At 56.4% G+C, this 22799-nt stretch overlaps 1 protein-coding gene across 2 annotated transcripts; it reads right to left on the bottom strand.

Moving 5' to 3' along the window:
• Positions 1-1495: 1495 nt before the first annotated feature.
• Positions 1496-14698, bottom strand: POGK (pogo transposable element derived with KRAB domain). 2 transcript variants are annotated; one of them, XM_036342369.1, is made up of 6 exons: positions 14427-14698; positions 12906-13039; positions 8245-8371; positions 7563-7661; positions 4742-6214; positions 1496-3192 (listed from the first exon to the last, which is right to left on the bottom strand). In XM_036342369.1, the coding sequence occupies exons 2-5, from the start codon at positions 13035-13037 to the stop codon at positions 4755-4757; spliced, it is 1818 nt and encodes a 605-aa protein (XP_036198262.1). In that variant the 5' UTR covers positions 13038-13039; positions 14427-14698; the 3' UTR covers positions 1496-3192; positions 4742-4754. The 2 variants fall into 2 exon arrangements, with proteins under 2 accessions (XP_036198262.1, XP_036198263.1); XM_036342370.1 differs by lacking the exon at positions 14427-14698 and adding an exon at positions 14265-14361.
• Between the last annotated feature and the right edge of the window lie 8101 nt (positions 14699-22799).

Raw genomic sequence — 22799 nt, 5'->3', positions numbered from 1 at the left:
AAACGTTTTGGACTACACACACCTGGGCCTCAAGGCTACGTATGTGTCCAATTTTGTGGGTTCCGGGGGTGCAGAGGCAGCCAGGCCAGGTCTATGGCCCACTGAGAGGGCAGGTTTCATCTCTGCTCTTGAATCTAAGTCCCTATAGTCACCTGCTGTGTGGACCAGAGGACTCCCTGTGCCTCCTGTTCCGGGCCCACTCTCTGAGGGCAGGAGGGTAGGGAGAATGGTGCTCAAGAGCCCTGAGAAGTGTGAGCAGATGAGGCTGCCGCCAGCCGGGCCCTCCCGCCCTGGGATCCTGAGTGCTTCCTGCTAAGCATCCTCTTGAGAAATGCTTCCGTGAGGAAAAATGCTGGGAACGAGGTAGCTTCACACAGAATGAAGCGCTTTTCCTGCAGGAACCCCACAATCATGTTAGCTGCAGGGTCACTCGGGCCCACCCAACTGTGTCCTGGCCCGAAGTGCTCAGCACATGCCCATCACCCTGAGCACCCACGGTTGTGACCGGCCAAGCACAGCTCTCCTCACGGCGCCCATCACCCTGAGCACCCACCGCTGTGACCGGCCAAGCACAGCTCTCCTCACGGCGCCCATCACCCTGAGCACCCACCGCTGTGACCGGCCAAGCACAGCTCTCCTCACGGCGCCCATCACCCTGAGCACCCACGGCTGTGACCGGCCAAGCACAGCTCTCCTCACGGCGCCCATCACCCTGAGCACCCACGTCACCCTGAGCACCCACCGCTGTGACCGGCCAAGCACAGCTCTCTTCACGGCGCCCATCACCCTGAGCACCCACCGCTGTGACCGGCCGGCCAAGCACAGCTCTCCTCACGATGCCCATCCCCTTGGCGACCACGACGGGGCTTCAGTTACTGAGTGGTCGGTCCTGACTGCAGTGAAGGCCTGTTCCCCATGGCATGTGCCTCCAGGAGATAAAATCAGGGCAGGGACGCTTGGTTTTAGGGGTCATGCCTGCTGTGGCCAACAGACTGGTTCAGAATTTGACTGATGGCTTAAAGGGAAACGTGGTCTAGGTTATTCTTGGAAAGGAGACAACTACTTACTCATTGAATCCACGGGCAGGGTAGATAGTCAGGAGTGATCACGCATCGTGAAAGGGCACATGGAGGGTTCACCATACTTTCTTTTCTAGAAGGCAGTTTCTGTGGGTCAGCGTGCTGGCACGTTTTCACTCATTAAAACCCACACCCCTAACGACTGCCTTCCTGATTCTGGTAACGTACCATCCCTCACAGCACCCAAGCCAGGACTGCTTGAGGGGAAGCTGTTTATGCCAGCCCCCTGCCCCAGTCTAAAACCGCACATTTGCTTCCCTCTTAAAGACACCGTTCCTGACTGCCATCCCACGAACAGACCCTTCCGATCCAAGGGTGTGACATTTATTGGTACAAGGGGTGAGGAAGGACGAGTCATTGCAGTGTGGCTTTCACAATACTCGCAGGTGAGGAATAAAGACACCACCACAGCCTACGGTCTTTACTATCAAAGTTTATTGTGGGCCATTTTCTACCTACTGAGGAGTAAGTACATCTATGTCTCAACATGTGCTGTCGTCCCTCAGGGTCACGGCCACCCTGCAGCGCAGCTGTCCTGGGCTCCGTTAGGCAGAGGCTGTCAGTGGAAGCAGAGCCGTCACTCTGGGAGCACCCCAGAGCAGCAGCCGAAAGGCACCGCCCATGGGGTGGAGACGGCGGTATTGGCGGAATGAATCAGGAGGTGAACCCATTCTCCACGCATCTCGGCCAGAGAACTGTGGCCCCGATGCCGGATCCCAAAATCAGGTCTTATAAGCATGCCCCACGCAAGTGAAACGGCAGCGAGGGAGGTGCTGGGAACCAGGGAGGTGGAGGATAAATTAAGTGGAATTGGAGGGGATGGAAAGTTCTGGAATGCAAAGTAGCTGGGTGTAGACGCCATTTGAGATGACGAAGAATTCGGCACAGTTTGCCAATGGGGCAATTCAAATATTGAAAGTTATTCTGATACCAGAAATTAGGTGAGATGTCCCCTTTGGGAGGAACACTGGTTTTAAAAAAGGGGAAAAGGTGTTTCGTCAACAGGAAAATGAGTACCTGAGTAGAAGCAGGTGGCCCAAGATGCCAAGAACAGTGTCGAGTAGGAATGAGAGGGTGTGCAGGAGGGAGACGAGGAGGCCTGTCGCAGGCCTGCCGTGGAATGACATTTCTAGCAGGGGCTTTGTCTGCGAGGTGCTGGCCTGTTTCCTGTAGCGCAGATAGCGTTGAAGGAATGTTTCCGTAACACTCGACTGAGGTGGGAATGCAAACTACTATAGTGTAAAGACTCGGAGACCTCCCACCTCCTGCAGGGGGAAGGGTTCGTCTCAAACAGCTGTGGCTGAAGGCCCGTACCCTCACCACCCTCGTGATAAAAATATTAAAATGAACAAATCAAACGCCAGGAGTCCATGAGCTCTGTACCATGAGCACAGCAGGCACCTTCTGCTGACTTGTGCAGGCGGCCTGAGAAAGGGGACCTGTGGCCTGAACGCTGCCCTGCGTTAAATAGAACCATAATGAACCCCCAAGCTAGCTGCCCACCTGGCTGGGAAGATTAATAAAACAGCATCGTTTGCTTTAACCTGGACCTTCCCCACTAACCGAGTTTGTCTATAGAAAAGCCACCGGCTGGCACCAGGCCAGTGTGTCTGAATGTTGTCATTAGTATCTCCTTTTCCTAAAAGAGGAAATGTGTTAAGTACAAAAACGACATGTTTCTACACAGCCTTCTCCGCAGTCCTGACCTGCTGGCGGCAGGCTCCACGGGAAGCATTTTTAAAGGCAGAAGAAACAATGACTGGAGGTTTCTCTCCCCAGAAAGGACGCGGTGGAGTGGCCGACGGCGAGCCCCCTGGGCGCTGCACAACGGTCTCCTCCAGGCGATGCCTTTTCATTTCCCACGGGTTCCTTCTGGTGGACACTGGCGTCACCTCTACAAGAAACGGGAGAAGCAGTTTCTTTCCTAATCACGTCTCTGAGGAAACGAAGGGTCCCAGACTTCTGTGACCCCGCGGGTGCGGGCTGTGTCCGGGCGGGATGCCCGGGCGCTGTCCAGACCGGCCTTCCCAGCCCCGCGGCCTGGCGCGCGGTCCCTGTGTCCACACTCCAGCTCTCCGGGGTTTCTCCCAGCCGCTTCAGGCAGTCCCATTTGCTGGAAAAGAGAGGACCTAAGTGTGAATTAACCGGGGACTTTGGATAGCGTGTAACTTTCAACAAGCGTAATTATTCCATTAGTCAGATTGCTGATAGATGAGGAGGGGCCGTGGAATGCCCACACGTCTCCCGGGTCCCCGTCCACTGCTGCGGCGACTCAGAAAAGAGCCGCTGCACGGAGCGCGCGCATCCAGGTGAGTGAGCCGGTGGGCGACGCGTCAGCACCCACGGTCCTCGGGCACAAGCACCGCTCCGTTCCCTCCCCTCTTCTGGCAACTCGGACCCAGTCCTTTGGGTGGCAATGAGCTTAGAACATAAAAAACGCCCCAAAATGTTACCTAACAAGGAGAGGAAACAAGGTGAAGTGAGAAAGGGATAAACACTCGCTGTAGGTCAGCGCGATATGCAATGGCAGTGAATGGTTAGCGGAAAGGGAGGCTGAGCCAGGGGTGGGAGGGGGGCATGAGAAAAAGGCAGCTTTGGCGATTTCGAATGTCGTGGTAAGAACTGGGCTGCCCTGGAGTTCTAGGGAGCCCACGCTGGCAGCGGGCCCCGCAACAGAGCGCCACTGGACGTAGGGGCAGGGAGGGGACGGGTCTCCTGGCAGCTCGCAGGGCACAGAGCCTTCTGTTAGCATTTCACTTGGAGGAGGAAGCAGACAGCATGGAAACACCTTGTCACACTTTAAAAGGAAGTTTAGTCAGGACCGTTCCAGGTCCCCCGTCCAGTAAAGGCCGCTTCATGTTCAATACGCATTGTGTTTGGAGGGACGAGTAACTGACAGAGAAACAAGAACGAGAGGGTAAAGCGAACCCTTGTTCTTCTGTGTCCCCACCTGTCCGCGCTTCTCTCCAGGTGGGGGCTGGTGCTCTCTGCCACCCCCTTCCATCTGAGCCCTTTCTCCTAGACTCGCCTGAGCCGCAGGCCTGTTCCCCACCCTCCGGCCGTCGTCCCAGATATGCACCTGCTTATTATTACCATTTCCTGATGTAAAGATTCTATTTAAAAGTATCTTCCTTCAGACAGCTGAGAACTATGAGAAATTAACTGCCCCCCCACCCCACCCCCGTGAAAGTCGTTATGAAGAGGAAGATGTTGGCAAACTTGTGAGAAGCAAGCACAGGGACTACTCCCACCTCCCAGGGGCCCCACAGACGCCCCGGGACAGACCCGAGGCCGAGGACGGGGCTGAAGGCAACTCGGTGTGTCTCACGTCCCAGACCTCCTGGCCAGCAAGGAAACAAGAAGTGGGCTTTTCAGACAAAACTTCCTTAACCCGGTGGTCAGACCATGCTGCTCAGCCCCACAGCCAGCATCAGAGCTGAGGTGCTGTCCGCAGCTGACCAGCCCTCGGTACATGATTACATGCAAGGGCTCGGGTCCAGCCACAGAGCCAAGGACACAGGAAGCCCAGCGACAGGAGTTTCACACGAAGGAGCCGCCGCCGGTGGCCTGCACCCCAGCACTGAACGTGGGCTCTAGGGGTCTTGCAAAGGGGAAAGCGCGGTGAGACAGGCTACCTGTGGACACAAACAGGTCATGGTTACCTGAGCCGTGCGGTCAGTTGCTCTCTGTCCTGCTCTCGGCGGGCAGCTCCCCTCCGCCTGGCAGCTCGCCCTCGATCTCCCACAGGACGTCGTCTTCGTCCTCCAGGCTGCTGGAGATGTGGCACTTGCGGAACCCTTGCACGATGGCTTCGCTGGAGATGCTGTTCCACGCGACCATGACCCACTCCAGGAAGAGGCCGAGGGGCGGCTTCTTGGCGTTCCCGGTGGGGCTCAGCGCCAGGTTCCCCGCCAGAAGCCAGTTGGAGTACTGGGCCCGCACGCTGTCGTTGAGCGGCTTGTAGACCACCACGTCCAGCACCTGCAGCTGCGAGGTCAGGCCGCCCGGGATGATGACCATGTCGGTGTTCATGCGCTCCATGCAGCTCTTCACCGAGTCGGTGGCGTGGCCCCGGAAGCCGTTCAGGATCAGCATCCCTCGCTGCTTGGGCACGGCGCCCGTCCGCCGCCGCCACACCACCTCCAGCCAGTCCTGCATCAAGTCCTCCGTCATCCAGCCGTAGCGGTGGCAGCGGATCTCCATCCCGCTGGGGAACTTCCCGGGGGGGATGTACGTGCCCCGCAGGATGATGTAGGGGGGCAGCTTCCTGCCGTCGGCCAGGACCCCCAGCATCGCCGTGATCTTCAGCTTCTCCCTGCCTGGCGTCTTCACCAAGACGGGCTTTTCGCCCTGGTTGTCCACGGTCACCCTGGAGGGCACCTCCAGACAGATGGGCGTCTCGTCTGCATTTCCCATCTGAGCCACCTGGTAGTCGTGCGCCCGGCGCAGAGCCAGGACGCTGCGCTGGTAGGTGACGAGCTTCTCCGTCAGGTCTTCGGGCAGCTGCTGGGGCACGGGCACCTTGTGCCTCAGGGACAGGTCGTACCTGCGCATCATCCGGCGACACCAGCCCAAGCTGGCCTTGAACCCTTTCTCTGGAATGTTCATCTCCTGGGCGATCTCGAGGGCTTTCAGCTGCATGGCCTCCCGGGTGATCGGGTCCCCTTTGGCCTGCATGTACCGGACATACTCGGCCACGCGCTGGTCCACCAGGGCAAAGCGCCCGTTCTTGGGGCCTCGGAACGCCCGCCGCATGGCGTGGGCGTTCTGCAGCTGCGGCTTGACCTTGCGCCAGTCTCGCACGTTCTTTTCCAGCACGCCAAACTGCTTGGCCGCCTGGCAGTTGTTGGTGCTCTCGGCGAACTCCACCACCATCAACTTGAACCCCGCGTCGTAACTGCGGCGCATGCCCCGGCTGAACTGGAACTTGGCGGCCAGGTCGTCAGCCGAGAGGTCGTACCCCGGGAAGCCCATGGCCATGTAGAAGGGGTACCCCTCGCTCCACTCGGGCAGCTCGGGGAAGTCCCGAGGCAGGCGGAGGCCAAAGCCGTCCAGGGGCTGTGGCGGGGGGAAGGGGGACACCGTGTGCATCGGGCCGGCCCAATCTGGGGGCTTGACGTCAGCCTCTTCATGTTCTGGAGACAAACAGGAAGGGGCGAAGGTAAGAGCAGTGAGCACAATGATGTCCACCGGTTCCTATTTTGTTGGTGGAAATGCCAAGAGTGGAAGTCAAGTGTGTCAAGGGAGTTGAGCTAGAGGGGCAGGGCTGAGCTGAGCACAGGTACCGAGCCTGAGTCGTAATCTGGGGCCACGTTTGGGTCAAAATGACTCCCATTTGGGTGTGAAGTCAAATACCGCCCGCACTGCCAGACCACCGAAGGGTGTGGCCTTCCATGGCTGAGCCACACCTCGATCCAAGAGGCTCTGCGGCAGGAGCCACACTCAGCAGGGTTGGGCTTCTCGGGCAGCGAGTGGCTCTCGCACACCAGCTGGAACCAGTTCCCCTGTGTGTTTATATGTGGAGGGCCTCAGAAAACTGAATACGATTCGGGGAAACTGCCATATCTCACCCAAACTGAGATGTCATCAGGCAACATCACTTTAAGAGGCACTCTCAATTTCAGAGACGTTCAAGTGCCGGGGGGGAGATGTCTTAGAATCAATGCAATACGGCCTTTTAAACTCCGACTTACGGAGAGAAGGCAAGTGAAACCACCTGGCTGCTGGGAGCCGAATTCAGCCAGCGCTACCCTGCTGCCATGTTTCTTGATGAAAGACTGTGTGCTTCTTAGACCTGTTTGCTCAAGCATGTGCTATGCCCGGTGCGGCTTGTCCATCAGGGTGGAGTGGACAAGGAGCCAGGGCGAGTACCTCTGGGCGCGTGCCTGGCACATGTCTTCCCCCATCGCCAGAGGGGCACAGGGCACCCTGAGGTGGCTGCAGGCCCCCGAATGTGCACTGGTCTCAATGCCACTCAGACTTCAGTTTGCTTCATCTGCCCACACGGTGGTGCACTGAGACTCTTACCACAGCAGGCAGAGTGGCATGGAGGCTCAGAGAGTGCCATGAAGTCACCTAAGGCCAACACAGCACTGGAAGGGAGGTTTTCAAACTCCAAAGCCCATCATCTCTCTGCCTTGCACCCCTGCCTCACTCTCAAGCACCCCATCGAACAGTGGTTCTCAACCTTCCTAATGCCGCGACCCTTTAATACAGCTCCTCATGTTGTGGTGACCCCCAACCATAAAATTATTTTCGTTGCTACTTCATAACTGTAATGTTGCTACTGTTATGAATCGTAATGTCAATATCTGATATGCAGGATGTATTTAGGCGACCCCTGTGAAAGGGTTGTTCGACCCCCAAAGGGGTCGCGACCCACAGGTTGAGAACCGCTGCCATAGAACAAACACGGAAACTGAAGACCCCGCTTCCCATGCTCCCGCGGGATGGGTGCGGGTCGGGTCGGCTGGATCGCGGTACCTGCGACGCGTCCTCCTGGGAGCGGCCATGGGTCCGCATTCTGAGGCTCCTCCTCCCCATCCAGCCGGGAGATCACGTCTGGCTTCGGGAACGGGAACTCTGTCCAGAGGAAGTAACCAAGGCTCGGAGCACCGTCCACATCAGTCCTTCATCACACTCACCCCACCCCCTCCTCACTATGGAGGTTTATGAAACACAGGGAAAAGGGCTCGGGACGCGGGGAGAGAGAGGGGATGGGAACGGGACTTCCTGGGTCTCTGCTACGAGGCCTGGCCCAGCAAGCCCGGCGTCCCTCCAGCGGCTGCAGCCTGGGTCCCTGACTGTCAGCGCTGGCAGGCGGCCAGGACGCTTGGGGCATGTGCCCAGCCTCTGCGGCTGCCGGAGTGACAGTGAGCCGCAGAGCAGGCGGCGCTCAGGCCCGGGCCCTGCGACACCTCTGAGGTTCTGCTTTTCTGATACGAGCATCTGGGTGGCGTGAGGTTCTGAGACCAGCGCAAGCTACCGGGTAGAATGACCCAATATTCATACCCCTGCCTGAATCGGACACGGGAAATCAAAGCACAGGTGTTGAGGGGACAGGCTAAGTTCGGAGAGAGGGTGCTGGTCCCACCACCCAGGAGACGTGGAAACGCTCTCTGGGCTCAGAGCTTCGGGAGGCAAAGGGACACACGATGTTTGTTACCCAGCGACAGCACCGTCTCGTAGTTCATCCTCATGACCTCCCGGTACAGGGCCTTCTGGGACTCCGTCAGAACGTCCCACTCCTCGTCGGAAAAGTAGATGGCCACCTCATCAAACAGGGCCGGCACCTGGGGCAGAGCAGGCCTCTCAGCAGCGAGCAGGCACGCGGTGACGCACAGGCCATCCTCCGGGAGGGGCCTCCCCAGGAACCCAGCTGTCTGCCCGCACACAGGCCGCTAGAGGCAAAATAGGACCCGAACACAGGTGCCCGCACCCCGAGTGGTTACCATCCCCGTCGGCTGGCAGACAAGGAGAACAGACCTCCCGGAGAAGCCCCCAGGCCCCAGCCCCCGTGGAGACCCTCCGCACGCCAGGGACACCCTGAGAGCATCGCCCCCGCCCCGCCCGCACCCCCTCCCCTTGGTCACAGACCCTCAGCAAGGGCTGGTCTGGGTGAGTTTGATGGATCACTGCTGTCTGGACCTCAGTGGTTTCCGGACACTGGTCTCCATTTCCCACTGGCCCTAGTGCTGGACTCTGAACCCAAAGCAGCCAGTGACAGAAGGGCGGCCTTTCCCAGGGGCACGGGCAGGAGAGAGGGCTAATGACAGCCTGGGTGGTAATGAGACACCAGGGCAAACGGGACCCCGCTCAGAGCCCTAAGGACGAGGGCTGCCCCCTGACGTCCCCTGCCTGCCGGGAGGGGGCACCGGGCAGCTAAGGCGGCCACGCCGCCCACACCTACCCCGCTCGCTTCTTCAGCCATTTGCTTTCATTTTTACTCCGCCTTTCTTTCCGTCCCTCAGAACCCTACCCCAAGGTCACCACATTCAGTGGTAAGGAGTCACTGGACCGCCTCCTTCAGGCTGGCTACCCTGACTACTGCTTTCAAAGCTGTTCCCAAAGCTGGAACACGTTCGAGACACGCAGGGAGCGCTCCCAGGGAAAGCCTGGAACTCACTCACTGCCCAGCCCCCCTTCACACACACAACACCACCACCACCACTTCAAATAAGCAAGGAGGAAGCGGGTTCAGAGAGGACTCGTTTCTGTCCAAAGCCACACGGCCAGTAAACGGGACCGAGCAGTCTTGACTTCCAGGCTCCAGCCCCTCGGTGCCCAGGCCTCCCCCTCCCCTGCCTCTGTGTTCAGCTGTCCCCCAGCAACTCATCCGCCCTGCCAACCCCCCAACACAGGGTTCTCCCTTGGCTTCCAAGGTCCCCCATTCCTGGCCTGGCCAATACCCACCCTCCATCCAGGACTCAGCCTAGATGTCCCGTTCCTGGGACCTGGCTGGGTGCCCACCTCCACGTCCCTGCCCTGCCCTGCCCTGGGCCCCACTCCGCAGTGGCACTGATCACACTTCGCCCCTGGCTCCCGCGTCTGCTTCTCCCACTAGAACAGAAGCCCACGGAGGGCAGAGCCTGGCGCCTCCCGCTTTGTTCCCCTGATCACTTAACATCTTTTTGAATAAAAGGTTTAAGCAAATACTCTCCAGATTTCCTTTCTCTTGCTCCACTTGGAATAGTTGCAAATGATTTTACCTGACACAAAACCGGACCTAGACTTCGGAGTGAGTGGATCAAACCCCCACATGTGAAAACCAGGACTCAGCGTTGGTCCCAGCTGCCCGCCCTCCTCTCACCTCCCACTTCCCAGCTTCCCACCAGGCTCTGTGCCTGTCCCCGAGGAAATGCCAGGTCCTGGCTATCCCTATTTATAGTCCGTTCCCTTTGCTGATAAACGGATGCAGGGCTGCCTGTCCTGTCACCTCCCAGGCGCAATCGATTCGTAGAAGGCCGAGTGCCCTGGGCCCTGTGCAAACATCTGGCGCCTGAGCTGGGAGGGGGCGGCTGGGGGCTGGCGCCGGCTCATCTCTTGGTTTTTATGTCCGAGCCCACATTATGCTGCAGAGGCACAGCCCGAGGCTCAGATGTCCCTCACAGCCGCCCCGGGGCACCGGGCAGGGCTGCACCAGGCCCTGGAGGGTGCCTCCCTCCTCCACAGAGCCCTTCTCTCTGGCCCAGCACAACAGAAGCAAACAGGGCGCCGAGCAAGACTCAGGGGTCGGCAGCCCGAGGTCACCGGATGCCCCTCCTGGTCTCCAGGGAGGGGTGCTCAGCCCTGCCCTCCTCCCTCCACTCAGACCCTCCCTGCTGCCCCGCAGGCTGTCCTCCTGGGGCTTATCTCCAGGGTCAGTGCCTGCTGCGCCCACACACACCACCGGCCCCAGGGAAGGCGGCGGGGATCTCGGAGCAGAGGGCAGTCCTGCTTTTGTACGTTATCTTACTGAATCCCTCACATGACACACAGATATGGGGGTCAGCATCCTGCTTTCGCGGGGGAGGAACAGGGCTGTTAAGTAACACGCCCAGAGTCACGGAGGGAAGTCTGACCCAAAGCCTGTGCTTTCTCCATGCTCAGGCCTCGCCCAGTGGCTGAAGGGGCCTCCAGCTTCCCCAGGAAAGATGCTTCAAGCCTTGTCCCCCAGCGCCACCAAGGAGAGGGCTCCAACTCCGCCATCACACCACGTCCTCCTGGCCCGGGCCTGGCCCACCTCTCTCTCCTCATCCCTACGCGCTCTCGGTTCTGGCTCCAGGACCTGCTCCCAGCTCTGCCCACAGCTCTCCTGCCCCAGCTTCTGATCCGGCCTCCACGCCAGAAACATGAGCCCCTCGCTCCCCTTGGAGGGGTCCACTGGTGACGAAGGCCGGGTTCAGAGTCCGTCTCCTTTTCTCTCCTCGATGCTGCATTCCCACCCGGTTCTCCCACAGAGCGTTATTCCAGCATCCAGCACGGTGCTGTCTGCAGGGTTTCCACTGATCACCCCACACACTCTCCACAGGGAAAGGGATTCTCTCCCTCCCCGGGTTGAATGCCCTCGGGCAGGGTTTCCAACCTCAGCAGAGCCGACAATGCTGCCCAGACCATTCTCCGTGGGGGCCGTGCTGTGCCCTGAAGACGTTCAGCAGCGTCCCAGCCTCTGCCCAGATGCCAGCAAGACCTCGCACCCCCTCCCCGAGTCACGATGCCCAAAGATGTTTCCGATTTAGCCAAATTCCCCAGGAAGGGAGCCCACTGAGCAAGCCCCGGCCCAGGCTGCCTTCTGCAGGAAGCCTCTTAAGTTGTCCAGCCTGAGTGTGAGGCCCCTAGGAGCTGACCTCCACTGCTGCACCCCGAATGCTGTACTGTCGTTTGCTTCCTTGTCTGCCTTGCGAGACCAGCGACTCCGTGAGCCTGGAGGCCTGTGTCAATAGCTCCAGCACCGTGTGCTCCCGGCTGACGTCCTCCTTTCCCAAGGGAGCGTGGCCTTCACCTTGGACATGTCTCACTGTCCGACACTCAGACACCCACTTCCACTGCACCTGTCTCCAAGGCCCCCCACCCCCCGATGAGGGTGGGCTCATTTAGCCTCAAAGCCCAGCTCCCACGGCCTGGAGGCCTTGCGCCTGGTCTCCTCAGCTGCAGGATCAGGCTGGGAGGAAGACAGGTAGGCAGAGAACCAGAAGAGGGGCACCGCGGCCTCCACAGCCAGACCAGAGCCTGGCGGCACGCTGTCTCTTTACTTTATATAGCTGAGACATGCAAAATGCATCACTTGTAAGGGTCTAGCTCAGGAGGCGCTTTAAGAACAATCCGTGTCCATGTGTATCCCTGGGGCAAAGGACAACCTCCCTGCACCCCCGTTCCCTCAGGTGGGCGGGGCGCCGGGTGACGGGCAGCACCGTGAGTCTCTGACTACAGTCTCACTGGAAACAAAGGATGTGATGATGTTGACACTGTTGACAGCAAGGCAAACGAAGCAGAGAACAGGAATGTCAGCTTGTTGCTCATTTAAAATGTTGACCATCCACACGCAACTGCCAGGAAGGCCAGTGAGTCCTGTGAATAATTGTTCCTAATATAACTCCTCTTCTTACGCTGACATGTTTACAAGTTTACCAAGTTCTCTCCACTGTTCTGTTTGGATATGCACCCCATCCCCAGCTGCCGAGCCCCGGTCCCTGCATCCAGGCCAGCTGGGGGTGCAGTTTGCCCGTCAGCTCCGTGACCCCAAGTCTCGCTGAAAGTGGTTCCCTTCAACCAGCCGCAGGGGACACCACCTCTCTCCTTCCCTATGAGGTCCCCTCCTGCCCCAGCCTGCCCAACTCAGTTTAGAAAAACCCCCACACTCTGATATCCGATCACCCTGACCTGCCTTCAGCTAGAAGCCCTGGTCCTAAATGCTTTTCATCCACGGACCCTCCACGCTGTAACCCCCACTCCTCTTTACTGTATTTGGTGTGAGCCAGGTCGTGTCCACTACTATGACCCTGTGACCCCTTTCTCAGTAGCCCGGGGTGACCCTTCCTTCCATGGTAACGACTGTCAGAGCATTCGTTCCTGTAACACAGGTCAGTAAACAGGGTGTCCACAACGTGCTGGTACTGAGCAGGGTGCGGGGACCCAGGGGTGCGGAGAGCCTGGGCCTTGGCCTCCTGGACAGAAGGGCCTGCTCAGGTAACCCGCTCCGTTTCCACCGCACCTTTTAAAGCCACAGCACTGTTTTCTCGGGAATGCGAACACCTGGGCTGGGCTGGGCTGGGCTGGGCTGTTTTTCCTCCCTCTGTCCGCTCCAGGAGGCGGCTTCCACAAGCCGTGTGGCCCCCGACCCTGACTTACCCACGCGCCCTCGGAGCAGATGCGGACCTTCTGCATGTCAGTGGAGCCATCCTCCAGTTCCGGGCTCTGAATCTGTTCTTCGCTTTCCTCCACTTTCAGGCTCAGATTCAGAGGGAGGGCTGTGGGCTCCATGTCTGCAAGCAAGACTCGTTCAGAAAACCAGGCCCGTGTGAACTCTCCATGGCCTGAATGGGGGGGAGGGGGGGGGCAGCTCCGCCTACACAACCTCTTAGCCCCAAGCTCTGCTGGCCTGGGGAGGAAGCGGGGCAGCAGGAGGCTGGAAGGAGGGGCTGCAAGCAGAGAGCATAGGTGGCTGCCCTCAAACCTTTAAAAAGCTCAGTAGGCCCTGGCTGGGTAGCTCAGTTGGTTAGAGCACCTTCCCATTCGCCAAGGTTGCAGGTTCAATCCCAGGTCAGGACACATACAAGAATCAACCAATGAATGCGTAAGTAAGTGGAACAACAAATCGATGTTTCTCTTTCTCTCTCCCTTCCGCTCCCGCTCTAAACTCCATCGATAAACAATTAAAAAGCTCTCTGTGGAGGAGACCAGCCGGGTTCTGTAGGGACCCAAGGGCAGAGCCCGCTGATGGGTAAACATTCATTCCATTCGGGGAAGAGAGCAGGGAAGGGCAGAGCTCAGGGCGCCACCCAAACATGGACTCAGCCCAGGGGTGTCGCTTCCTATCAGTGGGGGTTCTGAAGCGACAGGACACTTGCTCCACTGGCCGTTCCTACAGGCCAGTCGGGCAGCAGGAGGTTGTTTGGCTCAGAATCGCCATCATCTGGATTTTCCAGATTCGGAGGTTCTGCCCAGAGCAGGCTCAGAAAGCGCTCTCTGGAGCCGCGACACTGAGGGGCGACGCCGGGAGCCAACAAGGTGCACAATCTGCTGGGGCCCGGCCCTGGGCCCAGCCCCGCGGAGCTGCCTCGCTGTCGCCGGCACAAGTGCCCTCTTGGGGAGCTCGGAGGCGGTACAAAGGGCCGCGCTCCTGCCCTCTGGGGCGGGCAGTCCCAGGTGGGCAGCTAAGGCGCATCTTGGGGCCACAGCCTTCCGGGTGGCCGGGAAAACATCGCTCCCGAGTTCAAAGTCGGCTTCCTCCATATTTCCTTAAAGGACGGGCGAATGCAGCCGAGAAGGGTCTGGGGTACGCGGAACAGGCTTTAGATCCTGGAGCGGGGCCCCCCAACTTGGCTGCGGCCTCCCCGCCGGCTCCTGGGCAGCGGGTCGGGGGTGGGAGGCGGGGTGCCCGCGGCCTGGGCGCCGCCTGCGCCGGGGCCGCTCGGGTCTCTCCAGCCATCTTGTCCCAGTTCCCGTCTCCGCGCCCCGGGAGGCCCGGCCTGGTCCGGCCCCGCGCACCTGCCGAGCGCCGGCGCCGATCGCCTCCCGCCGGCCCGCAACAAAGGCGGCGCCGGTGCAGCTGCAGCCCGGCCCCCGCCCCGCGCCCCGGCCCCGGGCCCGGGAGGATCCCGCCCCGGCCCCCGCCCCGCCCGCGCGCTCCCCGCCGCCGCGCGCACTCACCGCCGGGCCGACCGCCAGGGCGCAGGGGACGCCGAGAGCTCGGGCCCGGCTGTCACTGCGCCATCCCGGCCGTCCCTCCGGGCCCGAGCGCGCGGCCCCTCGGGAGGGAGCGCGGGGACACGTGGTGGGAGAGGGAGGGTCCGGCGCGAGCTGAGGGTGTTGGGAGGCAGGGGGCGGGGCGCGCTGATGTCAGCGGCCGGGCGCCCGGGGACGCGCCCGCGCCCACCCTCCTCCCGTGGCTTCCGGCGCCCCGCGCGCCCCTCCCGCCCGCGCGCCCCGCTGCACTCGGCCTCCTGTGCGCTGCGCGCGACCTCCGGTGGAGGCGGCAGGAACAGCCGGTGCACGCGCCCCTGTGCTCCGGGGCACTCACCAGCGGTTTGCACCCGGGCACTCTTCTGCTTCAGGGAAGGGGTTGTGCAGAGCAGACCGGCTAGGCTGCAGGGGGCGTGTGCGTGTGTGTGTGTGTGTGTGTGTGTGTGTGTGTGTGTGTGAGTGTGCGGTCTTTGGGATCGATCCTGCTGTATTCTATTAGACATGTGTGCAGAAGTTGTTCATATACATGGAGAAGGAACTTCCTGTTTAATCCCAAACCTGGAATCTCCTGGACGAAGTGTCTGGAAGGATCCTCCCCAAAATGTTCAAAGGAGCTGTTTGTTGGCAGCTCTGTGGACAATATAACAAGCGTGGATAAGCCAGAAGCCCTTCTTGTTCTAGAACAAGATTCTGGGTTTGGGTGTTGGGAATGCGCTCGAGAAAAAATGATTCTGGCACAATTAAAATGGAAAGGAAGTCTTTATTTGGGATTATGGAGATAGGTGTCAAGGCTATCGCAAAGGGGTGAGACATCCACACAACGCGATCCAGCAAAGACAAGTTGGGAGGTTACAGCTGAAGAGAGTGCGGGGTCGGGGTAAGAATTTCCCAGCAGGAGGCAGAGGGTTGAGAGATTCTTGCTAAACCGATTTAACAGGATTCTTGCAGGTGGCAGACTAGATTGACCTGACAGATATCAAGGGAGGTGGCTGGGGAGGGGGTTCTCTAAACCGGCAGGATGCCTGCTAAAACCAGGCTGGGAGGTCAAGGACAAGAGAGGTGTGTGTGCCAACACAGAGGCCTGCAGGGACAGAGAGCCGGAGAACTTCAATTTGGTCAAGGAGAGAGATTTGTCCACCTTTCCAGTCTGTCCCCACGATCTCTCTCTCCAAGCTTTGCTGGCCATTTTGACTGTATTTATATGTGAATTTTACTTCTCTCTGTAAGGGAGGGGCCACTGTGCAGCTCTTACTACACAAAATACAGGGTAGCAGATACATCTTTGGAGTATAATTATGGTGGACAACCCAATACCAGAGAAGGTCTAATGCAGCGGTTCTCAACCTTCTGGCCCTTTAAATACAGTTCCTCATGTTGTGACCCAACCATAAAATCATTTTCGTTGCTACTTCATAACTGTAATGTTGCTACTGTGATGAATCATAATGTAAATATCTGATATGCAGGATGGTCTTAGGCGACCCCTGTGAAAGGGTCATTCGACCGCCAAAGGGGTCGCGACCCACAGGTTGAGAACCGCTGGTCTAATGGATGGATGGGGAACATTATTCAAATGTGGGAGGGAAGAGGTGTTAGAATTTTTTGTTTTTATGAACAGGTCTTTTCTGAGTGTAAAGATAGCGTTTTCAGAGCAAGAGTGACACCTTAGCTCACATTGATTGACATTCCCTGCAGGAAGCCACCCATTGTCTTCACTAGCAGAGAAGTGCAAACAAGGAGCCCGGAACGCTGGTGGACCTCGAACCCATGGCAGGGCCAGAGTTGTGCACCGGTTGTCTAGTCCAGACAATGGGGGCTCAAGCTATTTCCTGACCAAACAGTCTCAGAATAAATCCTTCTAATATTTACTGACCTTTAAGATAGTCAGTCTGTTACCGCAGTTCCCTGCCTGACTAAGAGCTAGATGTGTATCCAAAGTTGAATAAAAGGCTGGCGAGGCCGGGGGGAAGTCCTTTCTCTTGCATTGGGCTTGCCCGCCTGGCCCCCAGTATTTCCGAATTATTATTTCTTGTCTCTTTCATTTGCGTGCGGACCCTTCTCCAGATCCCGAACCCTGAACCATGTGGGACGTGAGGAACCTTCAATTCCCATCTTAAGTCTTCTGAGATGGCTGATTGAGAGGAAAGAGAGGGAAGGTGTCAGGAGATGGGTACTGGGGCATTGTGGGCAACTCGCCAAAAAGTATTAAGACATAACGAGATAACCAAAGAGCAATGGTAGGTTAGGGCTTTAGTCTCTGAGAGCCCTAATGTTCGCATGGAACTTTGGTTAGATTTTCTCTGGGAAGAGGCTGATCAGCGGAGACCCCTGAATTCTTGACTTTGAGCCCCATGGTCTCAGTTGTGGTCTTGGGTCCACCTTTGTACTAGTCCATAGCTGCCAACAAGACTTACTCATAGGGACAGAGTGCTGGGGTAGGGACAAGACACTATGGACATCCATGTGTCAGTCAGGTCGCTGGCTCTCCACTAACCAGATGTTGTCTGGACTCTGCCTCCACCCTGTCATTTGGAGATTCCATTCTCAGTAAGACAACACTTGGTCTTGGTCTGAATGGGGAGTGACTGAAGCTAGTCCTTGAGGCTGTGCCTGGCTGTGGCCATCCTGTAGGATGGATTTCTGTTGGTGAGTGGTCAATAAACATGACACCAAGGAAGGAATTAATGTGACAGTTGTTTATTGGTGCTAAGGGTCCGACTCCATCTTCCCTCGTCTTGAGCTATCGCAGTTCACAGCCATGGGGATTTAGAGAAGCCACGGTGCTTCCGCAGAGCCCCCGGCCCCATGCTCCACCCCTTGGGGACTGTGGTAGATTGAGTGACCGGTCCTGACCCTTTGCGTCCCTGTGGAGCGCACCCCTCTGTTAAACAACACATCCTGCGGAGGTCTCGTGTGTGCAGATGTGCTTCAGCGACCCTTCACTTGGCCTGGCCACGTGACGTGGCCAGTGGAATGAGGGTGGGAGTGACTACGTGTAAATCCTGAGCACAGGCCATGAAAGGTGTCACAGGCCTCCACTTGCACCTCTGGGAGCTTTTGTCCTCTGCCGTGACCAAACATGCCCAGGCACGCATGCCCCTCCAGCCTGGGCTCTAGAATGAGACCTGTGCTGCGTGGCCATCCTGTGAACATAAGCTATTGAGTGCCAGGGTGGCTGGTTATGTGGCCTTTTTGTGGCAATGGCTGATGGACACAGTGACAACAGCAACCTTGGACTTGGTGCTCTCAACACTGGCCCCATAGGGATGCTCCGAGGCAGGGAAAGGAGACTTGCTGTTTCATGGTGGGAATCCTCAGACGTGTGGACAAGGAAATTCTAGATTGGGAGGGGGGAGAGGAAAACAAATGGGGGGAGGCGGTGTCACTGCTGACTGTATCTTTCTCTTCCCTGGGGTGCTGGCACCTCAGAAGAAGATGAAGACATGACCTTAACTTTAGGTATTTGCCAGTAAAGCCTCCAGACATACCCGGCAGATATTGGTGGAATGGGAGAGACACGCTGTTCTGCACAGTCTTGGCGGGGCTCCCAGGGTCCTTGGAGAGGAGGGGTGTGCTTAGCGCACCTCAGTAGGTTAAGGAACACTTAGCGGTCTCACTAGGAAAAGAGAAAGAGAATTTTAATACTGAGTATAGACTAGGTACTGGAACACACAGCCTCCCAAGTGTATAAAGGCTCAAACAATCAACATTTTTTGTTCATGTAACAGTCCTTTGTGGTGTTCCTGGTCCACAGGTGACCCTCCTCCGGGCTGTGTTTGAGGGACCCAGGTTCCTTCCATCCTGTGACTCTGTAGTTGTCTTCATTCACCAGAGTGAAGGGGAGAGAACAAAAGAGAGAAGGCACACCCTTTCCTTGGCCCTAAAGGGCCACACACCTCTTTTGCTTACACGCCACTGGTGAGGATTAGTTACACGGCGACATTGATATGAGGAGGGGCGGGGAAGGGTAGGGCGCCTGGGCAGCCACATTCCAGTGGCATCTCCACACATTGGAAAGGGAAGCCTGGGCGTTTGTCTCTGCCACAGGGATGCTTTTTCTTTCAACACTTTACATTTTAAAATGGTGCAACTTATTTTTCAACCCCCCAAATCAGAACAGCCTGTGTGACAAGTTAGGAGATGGGAGCAGATAAACAGAAAGGCAGTTTGTTTGAAAGCAAAGCTTTCAGAAAATTGTGAATGGTGCTCAGTTGTTTGGAGCATCACCCCATGCACCCGGAGTTTGTGGGCTAAATTCAAGGTCAGGGCACATACCTGGATTTTGGGTTCAATCTCCAATTGTGGTGTGTATGGGAGGCAACAAATCAATGTTTCTCTTTTTCTCTTTCTTTCTCTTTCTCTCTCTCCCCCTCCTGTCTCTAAAAATCAATAAAAAACCAACATATCCTCAGCTGAGGACTTAACAGAAACAAGCAAGGCGGCGGTGTACCAGGTGCATCCCACAGCAGACGTTCAGTGGAGAAGTGAAAAGGGACAATAGGGAGGACCCAGACACAGTGAGAGTGAAAAATACCTAACAATAGAGACCTCGATGGGAAGCCATATTCAACTTACAGCACTTTTGTTTTAGTAACTATTTTACATGTCTACTAGAGGCCCAGTGCACGGATTCATGCACCGATGGGGTCCCTCGGCCTGGCCTGCGGGGATCAGTGGACCTCCACACCGCCGCAGCACAGCCTTACCCGCCAGCTCGTTGGGCTCCAGCCCGCTGTCCGAGTTCATCCCACACTGCATGAAGTAGTGCGCAAAGTGGCAGGCGGCCAGGGAGGAGCCAGGGAGGAGCCCGAGCCCAGGCTGGGCGCTGCTGCCGCTTTGGGAGAGGCTCACACCTCCTTAGCTGCGCTCACCGTCAGCCCTGTGTCTGGTGCCTGTCTGTCAGCTGAGCAGCACTCCTGCTTTGAGCATCTGTCGCCTGGTGGTCAGTGCACATCATAGCGACCAGTCACTTAGGCTTTTATATATATAGACTAGAGGCCCAATACATGAAATTCGTGCAAGAGTAGGCCTTCCTTCCTGCAGCTTCTGGCACCGGCTTCCCTCTGGCACTGGGGACCTGGGCTTCCCTCTGGCCGCTGGCTTCATCCAGACGGACGTCTGGAATGACATCCTGTCTAATTAGCATATTATCCTTTTATTATTACAGATGCTGGGATTTTGCTACTGTTTTTGACACGTATCCATTATGGAAAATGTGTGAACTTGTCCTTAAAAATAATTGCCTACTCAATTCCAGAGCCACCAAGGGGAAAGGCATCCTCTTCTGAGGGCAGAAAAGCCTCCATTCCTGGGACGTGAACCAAACCAATCCAACCAAGAAACAAAAATCTTCCTGTAACTCCCTGGCGCCTGCTTCCCTGAGTGGCTCAGGCAGAGCTGGGGGCTGGGAGGCTTCCTGGAACAGGTAGGCTCAGCAAGACCTTGAGTGTTAAGTTCAACAGGTAGAAACGAGGGAGGAGCTAATGAGTATACCTCAGCCTGTCCTTCAAAGGCTGGAGATATACACACGGGATCAAAGGCTAGTGGACCCTGAGGGAGAAAGTAATGTCGGAGGACTCAAAGGACGTTTCCAGAGAAGCCTTAGAAAGAGGCCATTTGGTGTGATAGTTGCATTTACAATTCATGGAAATGTCAGGACATTTACAACCTGATGAAAATTTAAAGACACTTATTGTTAATTAATAAAAATTGCTAAGTGATGATATCACACAGCTGTGAGCCATAGTATATCCATTGGGATGACTGGGTTAATAAACGAAACAGTTATAAGTGGGGTAGATTCTGCTGGGGCTCATTAAAGCTTTATATCTGCAAATGCAACCTTTCCGAGTTCCAGGACGGGTGCCCAGGAATGAAGCTTTTTCTGCGCCTCGCTCACGCCAGCTGGGTGGCTGGTGTGGGTCTTGCCTCCCTGGCCTTAGAGCCGTGCACTGGCTTGTGTGCCTTTGGACCTACACACGACAGGCGTCCCATTGGTTCACCCTCGCTCGCCTCCTGAACTAACATCTCCCCCAAGCCGGTTCTATCCATAATGGCCAGGAAATGGCATATTGGAACAGGCTGGTGGAGAAGCGGATGCTAGAATCCAGCAGTCTTCTGTCAAGCCAGACACGGAAGGGATTTGCAGAATGAAAGAAACAATGCCGGTGGAGGAGCAACTAAGATGGCGGCATAGGTAAACACCGGGAAATTATCGCCTCACACAACAATTGAAAATTACCGCAAAGGACTGAGCAAACATCATCCAGAACAACAGGAAGGCTGGCTGAGTGTAAATTCCACAACTAGAAGGAAAGAAAAGCACGCTGAGAGCCAGAGGCGCTGCGGAGGTGAAGTGCAGAGGTACGGCGGCTCGCGCGCGCGAGGGAAGGGGGTGGCGCCTGAGGACGCGGCTGACTTTTTGAGTCACAAACTCCCGACATCTCTGAACTCCGGTTCCGGGAAGTCTCTGGGGACCCAGGTCTCATACGGGGAGAAGCTGGTCTGTCCGGCAGCGAGCGAACTTGAGGGCGGCTTTCCCTCAGAGGTGCTTGCAGCCGTTACCGGAACACTGAGACGCGCGACTCCGGGCGGAGAATCGGCCATGGCCGCTTTCTCCGCCCTCTGACTCCCTGAGACCCCGCCCCACCCAGGCTGCGGCAGAGGCTTTTGCATGTGAATGTACCTAACTGCAGCCGAACCAGGCAGACCTGGAACTTCCAAGAGAAGGCCCAAGGCCCCGCAGCGGCTTGCATTGCTTCACAGCTGAGCCTCTTCGCGGCTCCTGCTGTGTGGCCTCAGGCAGAGGCTGAATTAGCACCTCCTTAGATCCAGGAGCCACTGTACCCAGTGGTCAGAGGGGGTCCATCCAGACTGCAACTCCTCAGATCCATAAGGGATGCACTCAGGGAGCAGACTCAGTGAGCACCAAAGCCCCACTGAAGCAAGTCTTGCCCCAGAAGGGTGTCTTCAGCACAGAAGTTCTCCCACTTTAGAAACAGCTGATTCTCACAGCCAATTGGCCTGGAGGTCAATTCCTCCCAGTGATTCTACAACAACCAAGGCACCAAGAGTGCACCAAGAGTGTCCACCCCAGGTAACTGGGGAGGCTGAGCTACTGGGCCCTACAGGACACCTGGCACACAGGGCCACTCTATCAACACAGGGAAGCTGCCAAAATGTGGAGACAAAGAAACAGGTCACAAATGGCAGAAATGGAGGAAAGCAAACGATTGGATATAGAGTTTAAGGCCACGGTTATAAGGTTTTTCAAGAATTTTATGGAAACCGCCGATAAATTTAATGAATCCCTCAATAAGTATAGGGAGACCATGGAGGACATGAAAAAGGACCAACTAGAAATTAAGCATACACTGACTGAAATAAAGAATAATTTACAGAGATCCAGCAGCAGAAAAGAGGATCCCAAGAATCAAGTCAAAGATTTGAAATACAAAGAAACAAAAAATACCCAACCGAAAAAGAAAAAAGAAAAGAGATTCCAAAAATATGAAGATAGTGTAAGGAACCTCTGGGACAACTTCAAGCGTACCAACATCAGAATTATAGGGGTACCAGAAGGAGAGAGAGGGCAAGATATTGAAAACCTTTTTGAAGAAATAATGACAGAAAACTTCCCCTACCTGGTGAAAGAAATGGACTTACAAGTCCAGGAAGCGCAGAGAACCCCAAACAAAAGGAATCCAAGGAGGACCACACCAAGACACATCATAATTAAAATGCCAAGAGCAAAAGATAAAGAGAGAATCTTAAAAGCAGCAAGAGAAAGACAGTCAGTTACGTACAAGGGAGTACCCATACGACTGTCAGCTGATTTCTCAACAGAAACCATGCAGGCCAGAAGAGACTGGCAAGAAATATTCAAAGTGATGAATAGCAAGAACCTGCAACCAAGATTACTTTATCCAGCAAAGCTATCATTCAGAATAGAAGGTCAGATAAAGAGCTTCACGGATAAGAAAAAGCTAAAGGAGTTCATCACCACCAAACCAGCATTATATGAAATGCTGAAAGGTATTCTTTAAGAAGAGGAAGAAGAAAAAGGAACTCTTACCATTTGCCACAGCATGGATGGAACTTGAGAGCAGATAAATACCACAGGATCTCACTCATTTGTGGAATATAATGAACAACATAAGCTGATGAACAAGGACTGATCCAGAGACGGAGAGGCATTGATTGGACTGTCGGGACTTGGAGGGAAGGTAGGGGAGGGTGGGGGTAAGGGGGAAAGATCAACCAAAGGACTTATATGCAAGCATATAGGCCTAACCAATGGACATGGACAACGGGGGGGTGAGGGCATGAGCGGGGGTGGGA

Source organism: Myotis myotis, unplaced genomic scaffold, assembly GCF_014108235.1.
Source record: "Myotis myotis isolate mMyoMyo1 unplaced genomic scaffold, mMyoMyo1.p scaffold_m19_p_18, whole genome shotgun sequence".
NCBI lineage: Eukaryota > Metazoa > Chordata > Mammalia > Chiroptera > Vespertilionidae > Myotis > Myotis myotis.
The sequence above is the reverse complement of the archived record's forward strand: the minus strand, read 5'-3'. Positions and strand labels throughout refer to the sequence as shown.